The sequence below is a fragment of the Syngnathus floridae genome, chromosome 12 (genome assembly GCF_059516105.1).
Source record: "Syngnathus floridae isolate MCC-2025c chromosome 12, RoL_Sflo_1.0, whole genome shotgun sequence".
Taxonomy (NCBI): Eukaryota; Metazoa; Chordata; class Actinopteri; order Syngnathiformes; family Syngnathidae; genus Syngnathus; species Syngnathus floridae.
Genome location: NC_142424.1, coordinates 714,849 through 730,753, shown reverse-complemented (window position 1 = coordinate 730,753; position 15,905 = coordinate 714,849). Strand labels below are relative to the sequence as shown.

Sequence of the window (15,905 nt, the reverse complement as noted above, 5' to 3'; positions counted from 1 at the left end):
TCGACTTGTTAGCATTTAGTCAGTCTTTTGTGCAATTTCGACCATCTAAGTGTGGTTCCCTTTTTGGTTTTGGAGGTGTCACAAAAGCAGAGAAAAAATATTGCATCACCGTTTCCTGACACAAATACTCTCCGCTTTTTTGCTGGGCCGCTAATGACTATGGAAGAGGAAAAGCTTTTAATAGCTTTGCCGGCGAGCGCCGTTGCGTAAAGAGCAGATGCCTGCCGGCTGCCGCCCCCTCGTCGCATTTCTCGGCCGGCCGCTAAATCGTCGTAAACAAGCGCTTTGCGTGCAAAGAGCAACAACAGAAGAAAAGAAAATCAACTTGGCACCAAATGAAGAACGCAGCGGGAGACGCCGCTTCCATTGGATACGTCACGAGTGTGCTCCGACTTTTGGTTTTGAAACGTGGGCATGACGCTAGAGATGCCAAAAAGAAAAGGGCAAAACTCACAAGGCGCTGCTGTAGGCCACATCTCACACCAAGACGCTCACAGGCAGATCTGCCACTCCATCTTGTGATGTCACTCACGAGGCCGCCTCCCTTGAAAAAGGCACACGTCCAACACGTGAGAACTACAGTAGACACAAAATACACTCAAGTGTGTAAACCATTTGATTTCTTTTCCTTTATTTTTTTATTATTAACAACTTGCTGTGATTCTGCAAAAAAAATCAAGAGCTGCAATACTTAGCTGGAGATGGACCTGCTGGCAAATTTCCATGGCTCCAGCACTTTACGGAGAATGGCGCGTTTTGCATAAACAGTGAAAAGTTGACCATTTTAAAGGTTGATTCAAGGTCACTGGCAAATGTTTTGGTGCATTTGAGGTTCATCCCGAGACTGACTTGAGTCTGAAGCCCAACAGCCCGATTTGGAAGAATCTTGTTTAGAACAGCCAGTGAGTGAGTCAGAGGCCAAACATCTGCGGCGGCTTTTGTTTGCCCAGAACGCGCATGTGTGTGTGCACAAGTGCACACACACACACACACCCGTGCGGTCATTATGTAGAGCGAGCGTGGGGCGGTAATTGCCGAGCTCCCGCTCTCCATCCTGCTGCTGATGAGGCCTCTAATTGAAAGCGGATGTCATGAACACCTGGGCAGTGTCAGTCGGTGAGCGCAGCCCGCCCTGCCTGCCATTAATGCTCGCTCGTCGCAATAAAAAAAAAAAAAAAACAATCAGAAAGGAGCACGACAAAGATCAGGAAACGGCCGTTGCATCATGAGCGAAATGCGGCAAGCCAAGAGCTTGACTGTGCCGCGCGGCGTGCGCGCTGTCGATTCGAGCCGATTACAAGTAAACCAATTACCGGGCCTTCCGGGATGCATCTGCCTCCGTCCATTTCCAGCTAATCGGCACAAAGCCATTAGCATGTTGTATTGGTGGCTCCCAAAAAAAAACCCGATACGACAGCCAGAGCACATGAGAGAAAAAGTACATGAAAAACAAGCCAATGGTGGCCTTTTATCTCGCTATGGGCAAGTTAGATTAATTGCTAGCCGGAAAGCCAGCGAGCAAGTTACAGAGAGTTGCCGTCATTGAATTCAAGTGGAGTCTCACAAATACCAATTCAAACTCAAGGACGGTCTTTCAGACGTTCGAGGTCTTAAATAAAATGTGACTTAAATCTCGAGTCAAGATCATCATCATGCGACTGACGTACCCGGCAGCATCGAAGCTAATTAGCGCGCCGTTGCCATGCAAACCAAGGTGGGAAGGACAAGCGACTTTCACCAAGGTCGCGGCAGCTGCCAAAGCCAGCGTTTATCTCTCGGCAGATGACGACGACTCGGGAGGAGGGAATTATCGGAAGGTGGCGCCGTTGACGGAGCGCTCGCGCAATGTGACGCAGCTATCAGATAAAAAACTGCAAAAAATGGAGACGTTAAATGAAAAGGCATAAAATAGCCTTCCTGGGGGTGATCTATCACAGTTCCTTCGCTCCGCGTCCTTATGCGTGCAAGATTGATGGCCGCAAATGGCCCACCATGTTTTGCGCATGCAGCGTCAGCTTCCCGCCAATCAATTCATCAGCCGCCAAAACGGAATAATAATCAGATTACCTTCAGCAGGGCGGAAAATGACTCACGAGTGACACGGCGACAGAATACGGGAAAGAAAACGACGGCAGCCAAATGTTTCATCGTCAGATTCGTCACGTGTCAATTATCGTTGAACCGATTGTCGACTGATCGGTCATTCCTGTAACAATTGTCATTTATCACAATATCAATGAATACACCCTCGTGAGGATGAAGTGAACAGAACAAAGGATGGATTTCTGCCAACACTGTTGACCTTGTATAGCGTGTTTTCCTAAATGATGGCTCACTCACCTCGTTGGCCTTCGACCGTTGGCGCGTCATGGACAAAAACCTCAGCGCAGGTGTTCCTTTCTCTAGAACGGAGGAAAGCAAAGCAAACATCACTGGTCATCTCCTAATTCTCTATTTAGCACCAAACACGAGCCACTTAGCTTTTCAGGCGCTCCTTTTTAGGAAGACAAGAAAGAGCTGACTCGTCAAGTAGCTGTCAATCAGGATGCTTAGCGCGGTTAGCATAGCTGGCTTCAAAACGGGCTGGGTCGAAGTTTCCACATCCTAAGTTACAGTCAAAGGATGTTCAATAAATGAGCAAAAGAGAGGGATAACTTTTAAATAAGAAATAGTCGTAGAAGTAGTTCCTGCTAGTATTTTAGCCGCGACGAATCGAAGTAATGAGCCTTTCCCAAGTGGACGCCATTTAATTAAAGAAGCTACAGTTAGCATTTTAGCTTATAGTTTAACTTTGTGACACACGGTGAACGTCTTGACACAAAGAAGATTTTACTTAGCTTAGTTTAGACCCAAACACAAGCATCATCTTAACTGAAGAAGCAAAAAATACAAATAAAAAATCCTGTTCACCTACCTTTGTTCTCGAATGTTCTTCCAAAGCAGTAACAGAAGAGCGGAGAGCGCCCCCTACTGTTCTGGAGCGTCTATAAAACATCAACATATCCGTGACAAAGCTATACAAATATTTGACACAAAATGAATAAAAGGAAAACAACACAAAGTCATCCCAATTAGTTTTGTATTATTATTGCTTTATTTACGGCATCACCGACATTTTACACCTGCAACTTTTGAAACTATACAATCCATCATCACTGGCTCACACTCGCATCACGGTTAACACCAGAAGAAATCTCGCATTTTTCTTATGGAAGACGACTTTTTTGTCTCTGTCGACTATTTTCCCTCAATATTACGACTTGAACTTTTTTTCGTACTCTTCTCCCAACTTTACTCAGCTTTTTTAACATACTGTTATTTTCACTTCATGGATGTTTCATACTCTTGAAACTTTATTTTAACGTTACAATTGTTTTCAAGTAAAGTCCAATCAGGTGCTGCGGCTTCTACCGATTGGAACGAACGCTGACCATCTTAAAAAATAAACGGAAAAATCTGCGAAATGTTTCGGAATGCAGTCCACCCTCGCCGATTTAAGAACGAGTGAACGGGAGCCAACGTGCTACGTGGGTTCCTTGGAAAGAGTATCTTGCATGCTGGCGCTTTTCCTTAGAAAAATACGAAATCCGTCCACGTGCGAACGTGCGGTGGAACGAATGGCCGGATAAGTAGGAGAAGCGTCAAAGTTGTCGGTTTAACTCCGTTGCGGGACGGCGTGCTCGTCCTGGCAGTTGTCCAAAAGCTCGTCCTCGGAAAAGCTGATGTGAAGGCAGGTGTCGTTGACGGGGGACGAGGCGGGCGGCCGGCCGTCGTTCCAGCTTTGAGTGGAGTCCGGGTTCTCCTCGTGCCCGTTGCGGACCGGAGTCCCGAAAGTCCCGCGGTCCCCGAAGGCGTCGTCGTCCCGCAGAGGCGACAGCAGCGATTTGGTCTCGGAGCGCACGCCCGAGTCGTCGCTGGCCGAGCAGGAGCTGCTGAGCGAGTGGAAGTCGGCCGACGACAGCGAGCCGGGCGTCGCGTCCGGGAAGGAGAAGCGGAGGCTTTCGCGGCCCGGGACGCCGTCCTGGACCGAGCCCGGGGACAAGGTCCGGCTGGCTCGCTTGCGGTTCAGGGAGGGAGGAGGAGGGTCCAGCTTTGGGACGGGCGCTTGATACCTGATGACCACACATCACGACATGTTAAATGTGACTTCTCTAATGTAGAAATAAAAAACAGCCAAGGTGACCAAAAGCAATTTGGAGCTCTCGGGATCTCCCCCCCGCCCCGGGATCTCCCCCCCACCCCCTCCCCTCCCCTCTTGTCAGCGTAGCTTTGACTCAGCACTCTGGGCCTTAAGAGCGCTTTGTGGCGAAAGCCTCTTCACGGTCTGCTTGCTTGTTTTCTCCTTTTCATCCTCGCAATGTCTTTATTCAAAAGGCCGAGCGCTGGCCGTGCTCGCTTGTATTTGATTAGCGGCTTGCAATTGTTGGCTATTGTTGCTCTTTCATTTTGTTTTTGCTCTTGATGAAAAGATGCTTGCGAGGAGTGCCAGCTGGCCAGGTTATTAAAGGAGAATATTTTAATATCATGTGCGACCGTAAGGTGGCTTTATTGTGACTTTGGCAAAGCAGAACAAGAATTGTTTTCTTTTTTGAGCGCCTTCCTTGATTTCTACATGTTAAACGGTGGCCGGTTTTGGAGGGTGTGCACACTTTTGCAACCACATCACTTATCCCTTGAAATGTTTTGAGAAAGAAAACGGACTGTAATGCACAGGTCATTGGTCACATTGATGGGTGATTGATTTAGTTTGTTTCCCTTGCCGCCACGCGATTGGCCGATCGCCGCAATTTGAAACGCGATTGTAACGTTGCATGCTGCTTGTCGCGCACGATACTCACATTAAGAAGGAGGAGGAGGAAGAGGAAGAGAGGGGAGAAGAGGATGAGGAGGAGATGAGGAAGATGAGCAAGACGAAGGTGGGCAGGTGCAGGTTTTTTTTTGTTTTTGGTGCATGTTTTTGATTTGATTAGAGGAGCAAGAGGACGAGCAGGACGGGATCCTGGCACCTGACGAAAAGAGGCCACAGTTAGAGGGCGGCCGGCTTGCTACGAAACGCAATCCGAGCAACTCAAACCATCAACCTCCACGACGTCGCATTTGAAAAACAGTTGCATGCCACCAAAGTGCAGTACCGCGTCGTGCCACAAGCTATGCCGCAGCACTGAGCTGGACGTGTGACTGTTTAAAATGAACCAAACGTCTACCGTCATAATAATAAATAATTTAAAAAAGATGTGATGAAATGTAAAAAAATCATTCTAAAAAAAGTACTTTTCCTCATACTTGCGTTTAGCTTATCACAAGAATTTTTGTTGGGGTAAGGTTTTGAGTGGAAGCAGACGCTTGAACGGACGCGATGCGATTGGCTCCTCGTGGTGTTGCAATCTGTTTTATCGCGCCGGGACTTCACACTTGCGAAAGGAAAACATTAAGGGGAGGGGCTGGTATTGAGGGAATGTTTTCCCTCATTGGCGCTTTCGGCTTTAAGGGGATTAAAAGCTCATTAAAAAGTAATTGCGTACTTGATGTTGCTGCGGCGGCAGCGGCGGCGGCAGCGGCGGCGGCGGCAGGGAAAAACATCAGAATGGAACGTCTTGGGGCAATTTAGGCAGATTAAATGTTGACTCAAGGCTTTCTTTGATGGGAACACAAATGTTTGCATCCATTTGCTTTTTCACAATGCTCCCAATGGGCGCCAGGAGAATCAGCATCCACTTGTGCTGATTGCGTTTGTCATTTTTTTTGCCCCCAAAAAAAAGTCTTACTTTTCTTCCACGCTGGACGCCCTCCTGCTCACGACGGGGTCCACCTCGTCAGACGCGGCGCCGCCGTCGACCGCCGGGACGAGGCGGCCGTCCCCCGGGCCCGGCGGGATGGAATCGGAGGCGATGAGCCGCTCCAGGGCGTCGCCGTAGCGATGCTTGAGGTTGAGCGAGAGAGGCCTGGTCCAAGCAGAAAGCGCTGCCAGACACCATTGCAGAGTAAATACATAAGTGTGCTATAAAAGTCAAAAATGAATTGTCCTTCCAGTGGAAAAATGGGTTCGCTAACAGGGTGATCTAAAAGCAGTGCTTTGCCGCCATCGTGTCACATCAATAAATCATCTTGAGGGGCTGTGGAGTCATTTTTAATTCACAACTTGGGTTGCGAGTTGAAAGCTGACAGGACGAGGCAAGTCACTCACCGCATCCGTCGAGCGGCGTCTCCGGTGGCGGGAGCTCCGCCTCCAGGCTGGCGCCGGCTCCCGCCTCCAGCTGCTGGAGCTGCTGCACCAGCAGGGCCAGGTGCTGCAGCAGGTCGCGGTTCTGCAGGAGCAGCTGGTGCGAGCGCGCCTGCGCCTCCATGCGGGCGGCGCTCTCGGCCGCCATCTGATCCTTCAGCAGCTGCACCTGCAAACAAATGATGGGAGGGAAAAATGGACAATTGGTAATGCCCGACCAAGACATCATCACTCTGTTTCAGCAATTTTTTTGAGTGTTCAGCTGTCATAAGTGGGGAAGTGCTGCCCCCTTGTGTCACAACACAGGCCTTTCAACAACATCTGAGCGTCCAATCAGAAGTTCCTGACCCGGCGACCCCAATAAGTGAAAGAACACATGTTGTCGAGAGACCGACAGAACACTTCTTTTATCTAAAGCATTTCAACTCGCTTTAACGCACATCTTTAATAGCGAGATACCACAAGATGGGGCCAAAGCACTCTGTTTTTTTCGGGCGACTCCCTCACCTGAGCGACAGCCGCCTGCGTGTGCTGCTGCTGCTGCTGTAGCTGCTGCTGAAGGAGCTGCAAGTAGTGGCGCGACGTCAGCGAGCCTGCCGCCGAGCTGCTGGGAGTCGCCGCCGCCGCCGCCGCCGCCGATGTCACCGTCAACAAGGACTTTCCGGAAAGGTCCTGACAGCAAACACACAAAATAGGGCAAGAAAAACAACACATGATGGTTTTGCTTTTACGACCTGCTAACACGGGACCCTCCCTGTAAATAAATCATTTCAAAAAGAAAAGAAAAGAAAAGGGCCAAACATGTTGCACCTCTATTGGTTGGCCTCTAGAAGGCAGTAAATGCAAAGGATCATTTTGTCTGGCACAGACCAGTGTTGCTCCAAAAATGAAACATTGTTCCTCGAAACAAAATCTCAATTGTGTCTCACTCACCATGATGGTGTGGCCCGCTTTGACCACGCTAAGCTCAGCCAGACTGCGCAGGATGTCCCCGACCGTTTGTTCGCAGAGCGAGGCGCCTGAGGCCACGTCGTCTTCCTCCTCCTCCTCCTCCTCCTCGCCTGGTCCTCCTCGAGCGTCCTCCTCGCTCTGCCCGTCGGCGTCCTGCTCAGCGTGCTGCAGGCTCAGCTTGTGGCAAACCTCGAAGGCCTGACCCACCGTCCGCACGATGCGAATCGCCAGCGTCTGCACTCGGCGCCAAACGGACACACGGAAGGACGGACTTGAGCCGCGTTCACCTTGAGCCGAGCCTGCGACTGACCTTCTTTTTGGATTTGAAGACGTTGCAGCGGAAGCAATTGCTGGAGCCGTCTCTGGCGATGTAGCTGAAGATCTTTAAATCTTGCGAGTCGTGCGACACGTAGAAAATCCTGCCACGGAAACGCCATCGGTGAACGGCAACAAAATATTTTGAAATCTCTACCTTTGAGTGGGCAACATACCTGTAAATGGGGTCATGCATAATGAGCAACTTGCTCTCGTCCCACGGCCGCTCTTTCCTCTACGGGCGGAAACGTCGTTAGCACGTTAGCCGCAATTCTCGGCCGGCCCGCGTCTCACCTTCTGTTTCTTGCGCAGCAGCACCTTGACGCCGTCCACCGACACCACCATGTTCACCTTCTTCTTCTTGATGTTCTTGGCTTTGAACTCGTACTGACAAATAAGATGAAAATAATGGAGCGGTGCTTGAGTGATATCAAGGTTGAAAACAAACGTGGCCTTTTCCGCAGCAGCCGTGCGTTGCGGGTCACTTGACCAAAGCGCTTGCGCCATTCAAGCGCCGCCGGAGCCCACAAAGGCAGGCAGGCAGGCAGGCAGGCAGGCAGGCAGGCAGGCAGGCAGGCAGGCAGGCAGGCAGGCAGGCAGGCAGGCAGGCAGGCAGGCAGGCAGGCAGGCAGGCAGGCAGGCAGGCAGGCAGGCAGGCAGGCAGGCAGGCAGGCAGGCAGGCAGGCAGGCAGGCAGGCAGGCAGGCAGGCAGGCAGGCAGGCAGGCAGGCAGGCAGGCAGGCAGGCAGGCAGGCAGGCAGGCAGGCAGGCAGGCAGGCAGGCAGGCAGGCTCCTTTAGATTGCGGCACCCTAGCAACGGCTTCAGTACAATGCGTGGCGGGATTTGGGGACTTCCCTGGAATTTTGCTCCTTTTTCAAGGGGGGGGGTAACAATGAGGTGAATGTTGGGAGAACCGCCTTCTTGCCTTCAAAAATGCAAAGTTTTTGTTTGTTTGTTTTGTATCAATGCTAACATGCTACCCATCAATATGCAAACATATAGCAAACTAGGAATTGAAAGTGCAAATTGTGCTTTTGCGCAACGGTAACACGCTAGCCATCGCTATGCTAACATATAGCAAACAATGAATTAAAAGGGCAAACTTTGCTTTTGCCAAACCGAAGATTTCAAGCGTGAAATGTGGGGAAAAAAACAAAAAATGGAAGAGCGTGTGGGATTTGCAAACGTGTTCCCGGTAACCTAACGAGAGTTTCAAGTGTCGCCTGTAAATCTCTCAGATGAGGGCATGAGATGAGCCGAGAGCTGCATCTCACACCCGTGGCGGCGGCGGCGGAGCAAATTCATTTCACATGCAAGATGCCAGCAAAAAATCAATGTTGCCCCGAGGCCTTCGTGCATTATTGAGCGTGCTGGTATTTCGAGGCGAATGCGGACAAATGGGAAGAGCTGCTGAATTGCTTCGCCGCATTTGGTGGCGAGAGCGCCCGTGGCGCTGGCTTCAGGGCACTGCGCTTTAAGGAGGCCACGCTGGCATCAATGTTTGCCATGCGAGGGTTGCGCCTTTGTTTCGCCCCCCCCCCCCAACCCTTCTTTACTCCCCCGAGGAACGGCCCGTCCTTTCTCGGCGCCTGTCAGAGAGGCACTGAGGCGTGGAGGCATTCTTTGCGCAAAGAGTCCCGTGTCGAGATCCACTTTACGGGGAAGCCGGCCGGGCCTTTTGGATTTGGCCCGCATTTAACTTGGAATTTTTAGTGAGGAAAAGCAAGGCCCGGTCAAAACCAATTTTTTTTTTTTTTTTTTAGGCGGATGCCACTTCTGATATTTGGCAGAAGGAAATTCCGATAATCAGTCCATTCATTTAACGCGAGACAGCTAGCTAGCTCGACAGTTACCCAGCAATAAACGCAGGCTCAGCGCATTTCCTTTTCACTTTTCTCAACCCTGTGGTCTGACTTTTATTTGGTTGCGGCCAGACTTCCACCTCTGACTAAATGGTTGATTCTGCTGATCTATTCCAAAATGTCCACTCCAATCTGGTGCTTTGACAGCGACCTTTCTGTCAAAAGCCGCTGAGTCACGCTCAAGAGGCTCGGGGCAAAGTGCAAACATTTTGCAGGCTTCCATGTTGTTCATATGCGAGGATGAAAAGACGAAGCGCCACTTGTGTCGTGCGTGGGGCAAACAAAAGGCGACTTAACACTCCAAGCCGATCCGCTGCACTTCTAGGTCAGCCATTAGCTTGCGTACATCTGCCGTGAAAACAATGGGGAGCCCCTCCCGAGAACCCACAAATAAAAGCCCTAATATATATCCGGTGTGTTTGAGTGCACATCGAACAAAAAGCAGCCTCCTTTCCTCCCTCCCTCCCTCCCTCCCTCCCTCCCCCTTTCCACTGATCCGTCGCCTCCTGTCTTGTTGTCTGGGACATCATAAGGTGTTTTCTTGATAGGATTGGCCCAACATGTGGCGCTCACCGCCCTACATTCTGTCAACAACGTGGGTAAATCAGGGTTCGCCATAACCCCCATTTTCCTTTTGGACTCACTTGAACGGCTTCTGTTGCTTTTCTATCACCCCGGCCGGCAAGCATTCCTCCCCCCCCCCCTCCCCCTCCCTTCCTTCCTTCCTTCCTTCCGTAATGCCTGCCGAATGTGCTCTTAACAAAAGGTGATCCAGGCGGACGGAAGGGTAAAAAAAGAATGCCATTCCCCGGGAGACTCTTGGCAGTCAGAGAAAGGAGGCCTTGGAGAAGAAAAAAAAAATCCCATTAGGGGCCGATCGGAATTCAAAGAGGGAAGCGCCTCTTTGGCCCTCAGCCTCCATCTATTCCTGTCCACGCCGAGCAGATAGGGGCTAAATGGAGATGCGCTATTTTGGTGGCACAACAGCGAGAGGAGGGAGGGGAGGGAGGGAGGGATGGAGGGATGGAGGGAGGGAGGGCTTCCATTTGCCTTCTTCAACCAAAAGTGCACGATCCATTCAAAGGCGCCGCTGGGCCACGTGAAAGCACGAAAACTCCAAGCCACAATGGAGAGCGGCCTCACACGCGTCCAAAAGGATCGGCGGGGGGTGCGAGACATTGTGTCTCGCCGTGGGAACGGCAGGTGTGCGGCTGAGCCGGCCAATCGGAATCAAGAGATTAACTCAAAAAAAAGGGGGGAGCGGGGGATTTATTCAATCACATGTTTTGTAAAGTGAGCTGGCCCTGATTGAGGAAATAAGAGCGCCTTGCACCTCTTGTTCCTTCCCATGCCTTCCAATGGATTTGAAAAAAAATAAAATAAAACGCTTGCCACCTTGCAAACACACCCAAAAAGCTCCCAGATGAGTCTGGAGGATTCCCCACCTAAATTGGCGAGCAATGCAGCGCGGCGAGGCGAGGCACTCATGCGTGCTTCAGAGGAGAAGCGCACATTTTGGCGTCGGAGCGCGCTTAAGAGCCTTGTCGTGTCGGAGCCCCGCCGCCGCTCACTTAAATGACGCCGTCAACCCACTCATCTCGTGCAGTCTCTGGGGGCCGCTCGTGAGTTAGCATCCTTGTTATTGTTAGCCGCTCCAAGGCGTTTCTCATTGCATGTTAGCATTAAGCTAGTGGCCGTGCATTTTCATCTAGTTTGGGCGAATATTTTGGAAGTGTGAGTGTCTTGAGCATGAGGCCGTCTCCTTACCCGGATCCTCCTCATGGCCGCCACAATTTCCATGCGACTGTTGGGCCGTGCCACATCCAGGCTCCCCACATACTGCAACACAAAAGTCATGGTTAACAAAGCAGCACATTTGAACACATTATCATTCTTCATCCAAAAAAACAGACAAATAAGTAGTTGTTCTTTTGCTCACACCGAAAGGTTAGAAAAAGAAAAGTTCAAATAATCTGCTCCATGAGAAGATGCATATGCGCCTCAGGGCTCCTTTCGAGGGCCCTCCAAATTTCCTCGGCCACAGCAAAACTTCAGAGCTTTTTTGATGAAGGTGAATTTCAGAGCAAAATCTCAAGTTGTTGTGCGTGAACGTCATCCGTCCTCATATGCGTGTTGCGAGTCTGCGTCAAAGCACCGCATCATGACAGCTGCTCTGGTGAATGGGTCGAGCACCCTAAATAAGTAAGCAAGCAAGACAAGCAATCCACTCTAATATTGAAGGTAATTACAAAGTATACTCGGGTCCTCTAAAAGCTGAATTCTGTTTAGCTGAGAGCTGAATAATTGATGGCACAAAGACAGCTGGTGCAAAGCAAAGTCGCTGCCTGCGCTGCGTCCGTCCGTCCGTCCCAAAGCAAATTTTCTGCCAAAGTGCATTCAAAAGACACAATGGTCAGCTTGCATGCATTTACCTCATCCCATTTACTTTTGTCACTTTTCTGATCAATTGCACTATGAAGAGGAGTTATATATAATGCAACGCACGTGACTTGTATTTTCATCCCACATCCATTTTTCATTCAATGTTTTGCCTACTCTACTCTGCAGTTAGTTGTTGAAAGTTTGTTTTAATTGAATACTTGGGAGGACTACTTTTTTTACTTTGTATTGTTTAGAAGTCATTCATAAATACATTGATTTACTCTTTCCACCTGTACTTGAGTGACTACTAATGATTAGGAGGAGGACTTTTTACTTTGACTCAGTGCAAAGTAACCCACCCATGCTCACCATTTGGAGAATTTTTTGTCACCTTTACTTGAGAAGAGACAGTAGCTGTCCTTGTTTCCAATTTTTGTCGCGTCTCTCCCCACGCCTACCTTGGCTTGGAAGGAGATGCCATGCTGGTACGCTTCCTCGTTGTGCAGCGGCAGCCTGGCGTCGGCCACGTCGTCCACCAGGTTGTAGCGGTTCCTCCTGGCTGGCATGGCGGGGCGGGCCGGGGGATCCCAGGCCGGGGGGGATCCCACGCTGCCCGCGGCGCCGCGCGGACCTCACCACAAGGGTCCGGGTCGGTGCTCCTCCACGCCCCGGCGGCTACTGCGCATTGTTGTCGCTCCAAACCGGAAGACGAGCAGGAGAAGGAGAAGCGTCAATGCGGTGCTCGTAAATTAGGCTGGGCTGATGGTGGGCTGCAGGGGGACGGAGGGCTCGCTCTGCAAGGAAGGCAGGATGGCGGGCGGGCGGGCGCTCTGCACTTGTCTCGGCTTCCCGCACAAAGCAAAGCTCTAGGGCAAAGTTGCACCGAATCCGGACGGGCGGGCGGGCGGGTGGGCAGTTGTGATTGTGCGTCATGCGCGCATGGTGTTGTCCACCCTCGAGCTCCCCCTGGAGACCAAACGTGGAGGCGCTTGCGGCGCTTTAATAGGCACACTCGTTCGAATAACACAACTGGATGAAATTACAAAATAAATATGAAAATGATGATTCAGTTCATGAAATAATACAGCCAGTGTCCTGAGGAACTTTGAAGCAATGAATGAACTAATGTTGTTGATGTTATCAAACAGCAGTCCTTTAGTCGCACATTGGTTTAATTGAGCAATAAGAGGATTCCTGTCACAGCACACAATGTCAAGATTTCAAGACAAAAACAACACGAGTTAACATGGCTTAACAATATGTGCGTGTGTGTGTGTGTTTACTGGTGCCCGCGTACCTGAGAGCCCAAGGAGACGGACGGACGTTAGCTGACAAAATTGCTGTAAACATTGGCTGCCAAACTTCCCTTCATGTTATGGAGAACGACAAGCAAAAACACAAATAATACATGACAAATAAGAACACACCAATCAATCAATTAGTCCCTCCCTTTTGAATGGAATCAAAGTTCAGTAAGAGCGAGTTCAATAGCATTTCCTCAAATAGTGTCATCCTTTTTCAAGAGCGTCACTTTCCATTCCGAGCGAGCAAAAGTCGAGCTTATCCGTTAAGCAAAAATAAAACACTGTTTTTATTTTTGAGGTTAAAAAAAAAATACATTCCATGTCGTGGATCGGGAAAGGCAGAGGTTGACACTTAAAAGGTGCAATAAAGCCACAATAAAATCTTTAGTCGCGTAAGCGCACAAACAATACAATCCACACGACGACGGTTCAGGTCCTGAAAGAGAGCCGTCGCAAAACGGACGCCCCGCTTCACGCGTAACAAGCGAGCGGCCAAAAGAATGCAAACCACAATTGGAACAATGACAAAGATCGCCATCGTGCTCACTCCACTCACATCCAGGTCCGCTAAAAGGAGGAAGGGAGAAATAAATAAGGGGAGGGCTTCTTAAGAGCGTCGCCGGCGAGGAGCTACGAGGACGGGACCAAAGGTGGCCGGGCCCTCACTCGGCGGCGCCGCTCATCCTCTCCTCGTCGGCCTGCTTGTGATGCTGCAACCGGGCGTACGTCACCGCGTCCCCCCTGAGAGGTCAGCCAGCGAGCGCGGTTAGAGGATTAGCGTAGCGCAGGGGGCGGGGCCAAGGGGCGGGGCTTCCCTTGGCCAGGCTTGAAATGCCGCCCGGGAGTATGTTAGGATGGACTTAATGTAAAAAAAATCTCAAAATGTATGAATGCTAAAACGCAAATAATCAGGGAGGAGCTAGTTTAAAAATGTTTTTTTTGTTTTTTAGTTTGGGCAACTTTAACATGAGTTACACTGCTCAACACACAATTCACTGATTAAAAGAATACACATTAATTTATATTAAATAAAAATTCAAGTCAATTACGCAAAGGAAAGTAAGTGGACTTAAAATGAAAGTCTGCTGCTTGTTAGTGGGCGTTACACAAACAGGCAGACAGTGAGATTTTTTTCTCTTCTTTTCTTTTAGAAAAGTGAAACAAGTGAAAGAGTGGTGCGTTCGGAGCGCTCTTACTTTTTGCCGAGAGACGCCAGGCCGTAGAGGACCCCGGTGGCGAAGGCGATGGCGTTGCCGAACAGCGTGGTGAAGGAGAAACTCAGGAAGATGGGGAAGAGCGCCATCCTGAGCCCAACACAGGTCAGAGCGTTTCAACTTCCGCCACCAAACCCCAACGACGTCAACATCGGACGACGTCTCACCCGCAGTAGAAGAAGGATTTCTGCCAGGGTCGGAAGCGGTCGGCGCGGGCCGCCACGGCGTTGGCGAACTCGATGAACTGGCAGCAGAAGGGCACCTCGCACAGGAACAACACGAAGGCGTTCAACCTGGACGCGGCCGGCAACGCATCAGTGACAACTTGCTCATGTTTTACCAAATCTATTCTTCCATCAACAACTATGCCATCCGTGAACATGCTGAAAATGGATGTTTGAAACGGTCTGGATACATTCAAAATAGGAAATGTGCGCTAAGGCAATGACTTACACCATCCACACTCCGGCGGCGATGTTTAGAGGGTTCACCGTGACACAGTTCCAGACTCCTGCAATGGCACACGCTGCACAACACAACGAATGATTGAAATAACACGGACACAATGTGGAGAAAGGACTTATGGATTGACAAGTGTCGACTGGCACTTGATGGTCGTCCTGCTTAATAAATGATGCAGAGGTCATCAAATATGCAGCCGGCTTTGAGTGACACGGGCGGGGTGTCAGGTGTTGCTGATGCTACTTTTTTGTCAGCAAACAGGCTCGCGTAGGTTGCAGGAGGATACACTACTGCCCCCCAAATCTTTCACAACAACAACAAGCATTTTAAGAAAATTGCGGGGGGGAAATCCGCGAGGAAGTCGGGGTGCCCTGACGTCACGATAGGTTTGTGTGCCACCAAGCACGCGATGAATAGCTGTTCTACTTGCAAACGATACTCTTTCAATGTGATGAAAACAACATTTGAATAAAAGTCGTCAACTTACATATTCCTCCCAGGACACCGGCTATTTTGCAAAGCCACCGGTACCACCATGTCATGCCATCATCCTCCGGAGGGGAAGCTTTGCTGGACGCTGCGGTCTCCTCTGAGCTCATCGTTTGGACCGAAAGTTACCAAGCCCGCCCGCTCGCCCGCACCGCACTTTGGTTTCTATGACTGACTTGCCGGTGGCGCGCGCGCGAGAGAGAGAGCGGCTCCGGACGCCGACGCCAGCCGAACCGTGGAGCCGAAATAGAGCCTGTCCTTGTTATTATATGATAAAGCTTCTGGCTCGCAGCGAATGCTAACCAGTGCCGACTAAAACATGTACGCTGACAGCAAAATCATGCAAATGTTTAATTCTCGCAACTGTAATTCCAGTACTGCAAATGTAAAACAACGACTCGGAATTATCCGACTTGGCAGAAGCTACGGTTTCCTTTTCCGGTTTACCGAGACCGCGGTGCATTGTGGGACGACATCGCGAGGATCATTTCATTATGATTCCTGTTCAGGACAAATGTACTGAGTATATAATGACATAACTAAATATGGGAATTCATTATTTAGAATATAAATTTATATTTCAAATTATTTGCAGTATTTCAGGACAGCTCATTCCAGCCAATCAGAAAGACTCATCACAGAAGGTGGGCGGGATATCTGCCACACCAATCAGATCGTGCTGTTTTGTTTATATAGTTTGGAGCTT

The 15,905-nt window shown here is 50.0% G+C and overlaps 2 protein-coding genes across 2 annotated transcripts; both read right to left on the bottom strand.

Moving 5' to 3' along the window:
- Positions 1-3,071: 3,071 nt before the first annotated feature.
- On the bottom strand, positions 3,072-12,696 carry LOC148389294 (carboxyl-terminal PDZ ligand of neuronal nitric oxide synthase protein). Its single transcript, XM_088392817.1, has 10 exons — positions 12,189-12,696; positions 11,116-11,187; positions 7,781-7,873; positions 7,663-7,721; positions 7,482-7,590; positions 7,154-7,405; positions 6,728-6,892; positions 6,185-6,389; positions 5,766-5,961; positions 3,072-4,112 (listed from the first exon to the last, which is right to left on the bottom strand). The coding sequence occupies exons 1-10, from the start codon at positions 12,294-12,296 to the stop codon at positions 3,656-3,658; spliced, it is 1,716 nt and encodes a 571-aa protein (XP_088248943.1). The 5' UTR covers positions 12,297-12,696; the 3' UTR covers positions 3,072-3,655.
- Positions 12,697-12,884: 188 nt separating this feature from the next.
- Positions 12,885-15,626, bottom strand: cacfd1 (calcium channel flower domain containing 1). Its single transcript, XM_088392847.1, has 5 exons — positions 15,198-15,626; positions 14,702-14,774; positions 14,416-14,541; positions 14,231-14,338; positions 12,885-13,775 (listed from the first exon to the last, which is right to left on the bottom strand). The coding sequence occupies exons 1-5, from the start codon at positions 15,307-15,309 to the stop codon at positions 13,697-13,699; spliced, it is 498 nt and encodes a 165-aa protein (XP_088248973.1). The 5' UTR covers positions 15,310-15,626; the 3' UTR covers positions 12,885-13,696.
- Between the last annotated feature and the right edge of the window lie 279 nt (positions 15,627-15,905).